This window comes from Mchenga conophoros, linkage group LG16, assembly GCF_057382185.1.
Source record: "Mchenga conophoros isolate Kocher_MC1m ecotype Shallow Benthic linkage group LG16, M_conophoros_male_GT1.1, whole genome shotgun sequence".
Classification (NCBI taxonomy): Eukaryota; Metazoa; Chordata; class Actinopteri; order Cichliformes; family Cichlidae; genus Mchenga; species Mchenga conophoros.
In genome coordinates this window covers 40313991-40317183 of record NC_140541.1, presented here as the reverse complement: position 1 = coordinate 40317183, position 3193 = coordinate 40313991, and the positions used below count along the sequence as shown (strand labels likewise).

Sequence of the window (3193 nt, the reverse complement as noted above, 5' to 3'; positions counted from 1 at the left end):
TGAAAGCAACAGGTGTTACTGTATTCTGTCAGAACTGTATCCAGCAGAAATGTATGAACCTGTTAATGTGTTTATTTTGCTTTTTTTATTTTCAGAATGGCCTTAAGGAAACTGACTGACAACCGGCCTGAGACGCCGTATTTCCGGCCCCCACCCATTCATATCCGGGTGTTGAAATGTTGTGACCAGCTAAAGGTGATTCAATTCAATTTTATTTATATAGCATCAAATCACAACAGTCGCTTTAAGGCGCTTTATATTGTACAGTAGATCGTACAATAATAAATACAGAGAAAAACCCAACAATCATATGATGTAGACTTTCACATGTATGAACGTGACTATGGAGTAAGATCATAGAAATACATTTCTTTATTTATGTATTTATCAGGTGATCAGCTGGGTTACTGAGGATGGAGAGGTCAAAGCACTGTCAACAAAAAAAAATAAAGTGGCAGCAATCACAGACGGTGAAACAGTGCTGAAGATCACCTTGTTTGAAGAGTTCTCCTCCAAAGTAAAACAGGACATGTCCTACATGATGAGGGGACATGAGCTGAGGGGCCAAGCTCCCCCTTATCTCATCAATATCACTGCGAGGACACAGTTCTTTAAAGCTCCTGCCCTGGCAGTCTCGGAGGCCCTCATCATAAAGGCGGAGGAGCTGCTTAATCCACCTTCCCCAGCAACACCACTAAAGATGAGCCCAACATCTGGAGGGCTCATGACAGTGGAAGGGGAGGTTGTGGAGGTAAATATTTGTGGTTCCATCAGAATTGATATTGCTTCAGGTTTTCAAAGAAACCATTACTTTTTTGTCTTTAAAAGTAAAAATAATAATTTTATTGTTCTTGTCAAACAAACACAAAATTGTGAGAACAAGATCAACCACTATTATTTTGTAAATGGTTGTAGATTTATCATTAACAACAATAATAAAATAATAGATGTAGTAAGTCAAGAAAGTAGCACCTAGATGTACACACACAGATTTATGCAATCACTATAACTGACATTATATTTTAATTGAATTTTCAGTGTTCGGCAGTGAGGACAGTTTGCTCAGGCAAACAACTGGTGCCAATACGCACTCTCCAGCTAAAACAGGTAATGGTGCAACTAAAGTGTAATATTGAAAATGGTGAAAATAGGCATATTTGAGATTTCCATTAGTTAATGAATAAATGTTTCATTCTGTCATTTTTGTGATTTCAGGATGGACATACCATGACTGTCTCCTTGTGGAGGGAGGCGTCAATTGTTGACGTTCGTGTGGGAGATCAGGTAAAGATCTCCCATGTGAAAGTGCACCGCTCCGCCTATGGAGTACAGCTCCAGTCAACTTCCCATACAAAGACTGAGGTATGAAGAAGCCATATGTTTGTACCAACATGTAATAGCAATGTCATTTGCCAAAATGTTTAGAATTATAGGTGGTCCAAAAGATTGACTCTGTTCATCTGGACGTAGCATTTTCAAGTGGGAGAAATGTTTCATCACTCATCCAAGTGACTTCTTCAGTCTCAGCGGACTGCAGGTTTCTGTGGTCTTTGATCAGTGCCCGTGACAATTTGTATATTACTGACCAATTAACTGACCTCCCAGCCTATTGCTTCTTCAGTGGGCTAGTTTCAGTCATTATGCAATGTACTGTTTAAAAGATTGGGTAAAACAGACTGAAGAAGTCACCTGGATGAGTGACAAAACATTTCTCCCACTTGAAAATGCTACGTCCAGATGAACAGAATCATCCTTTTGGGATTTACTTACATGGATCATTGAGCATGCATCAAGACGTGATTACCATATTAAATATATGCTTTTTGTGTATTGACAGACAAAGGAAGATGAAAGTACTCAAGTAACTGTAGTTGGTGTGGACACTGCAGAGCAGTGCAGTGCACTGCAGTCCACCCAGCTGCAAGTTCTCCTTCTAACTGGAGAAACCCTCTTCATTGAAGAGGAGATGTGGAAGCCCTACGAGGAGGAGTTTGAGAAGCACAGGATCACTTTTACTGTAAAAATCAAAGGAAAACAAATAGTACACATAAAAAAACCAGAATAAATATATATAGATATAGATATATATAGATATATATATAGATATAGATATAGATATAGATATAGATATGTATATATATATATATAGATCTATATATATAAATATAGTTCATTTGTTTTGTTTGTATTTTTAAAAATGTTCAAGTTGCTATGTTCATTCATTTAAACAATATTTAAAAGTTATAGTTTCAACTGCATTCTTATGCTAAGTGTTTTTTAATCTGATAAAATCTAATAAATAGCTGAAAATGCATAAAGCAGTCTCATGTTTATTAAATGAAACAGAAGACATGGTTTATAAAACACTCTCTAATGTACAGTTACATTGCATGCTCTGTACAGAGCTTAACAGACTTTTTAAGCACTTAAAACCTTCGATAAAGAACACTCCTGTAGGCCAACAACTGCCTATCTGTATGTTCAACATCATATAATACTGTTTTTATGTGTGTTTTTTAGAAGGCTGAAAGATTATATATGTTTTTCTTAAACAGTTTGAAAACATTAATAACAGTCAGTTTCAGTTTCCCTAAGTGTTGTGGTGTATTAGCTTCTGTGCTGGCTGAAGCCTATCAGGGCAAGTCCATTTAGCTCAGAATTCATATGATTACTACCAGTGTTTATTAGAGTAAAAGAAATAAATGTGAGAAGAACATGTGAGTAGTTTCTTTTAAAAAGCCTCATGGCAATGGGGATAAAGACCGTCCTGAACCTCTGAGTGCTGCAGTGCAGTAAGATGACCCTCTCACTGCAGTTCATCTTGTCCTGTGAGGATGCTTAGGTGGCTGTATTTATTGTTCTCCATTTTAGATTACAACTTCTTCCTCATCTGCTCTGCACGATGTCTGACTGACTCAACATCTTTGCAGACTGTCCTGCATTGTTTTGTTTTGTTTTTAGGTCTGGTGAACTCTTTACCACCTCCTTGGTGTTGGTGTTCAGGAGAAGACTGTTGTCATTGCTTCAGTCAGTTAAACAAATCTATACTAGAAAAATTTGCATTTCCTGCGAAAATGCAGTGTGCATGCTGTAAAGCTGAAGCTGTCTGCTGAAAATAGTTGAAAATAGCTGAAGAAGCTGAAGAAATCAAAGTCAGTGTTTAAAAAGTTGTTGAAATTTTAATAACTTTGCA

The 3193-nt window shown here is 37.0% G+C and overlaps 1 protein-coding gene across 1 annotated transcript; it reads left to right on the top strand.

Moving 5' to 3' along the window:
• The first annotated feature begins 700 nt into the window (after nt 1–700).
• Nucleotides 701–2970, top strand: LOC146557358 (uncharacterized). The gene is made up of 5 exons (XM_085250559.1): nt 701–751; nt 1039–1107; nt 1216–1362; nt 1838–2017; nt 2962–2970. Exons 1-5 carry the CDS (start codon nt 701–703, stop codon nt 2968–2970), a joined length of 456 nt encoding a protein of 151 aa, XP_085106685.1.
• The last annotated feature ends 223 nt before the right edge of the window (nt 2971–3193 follow it).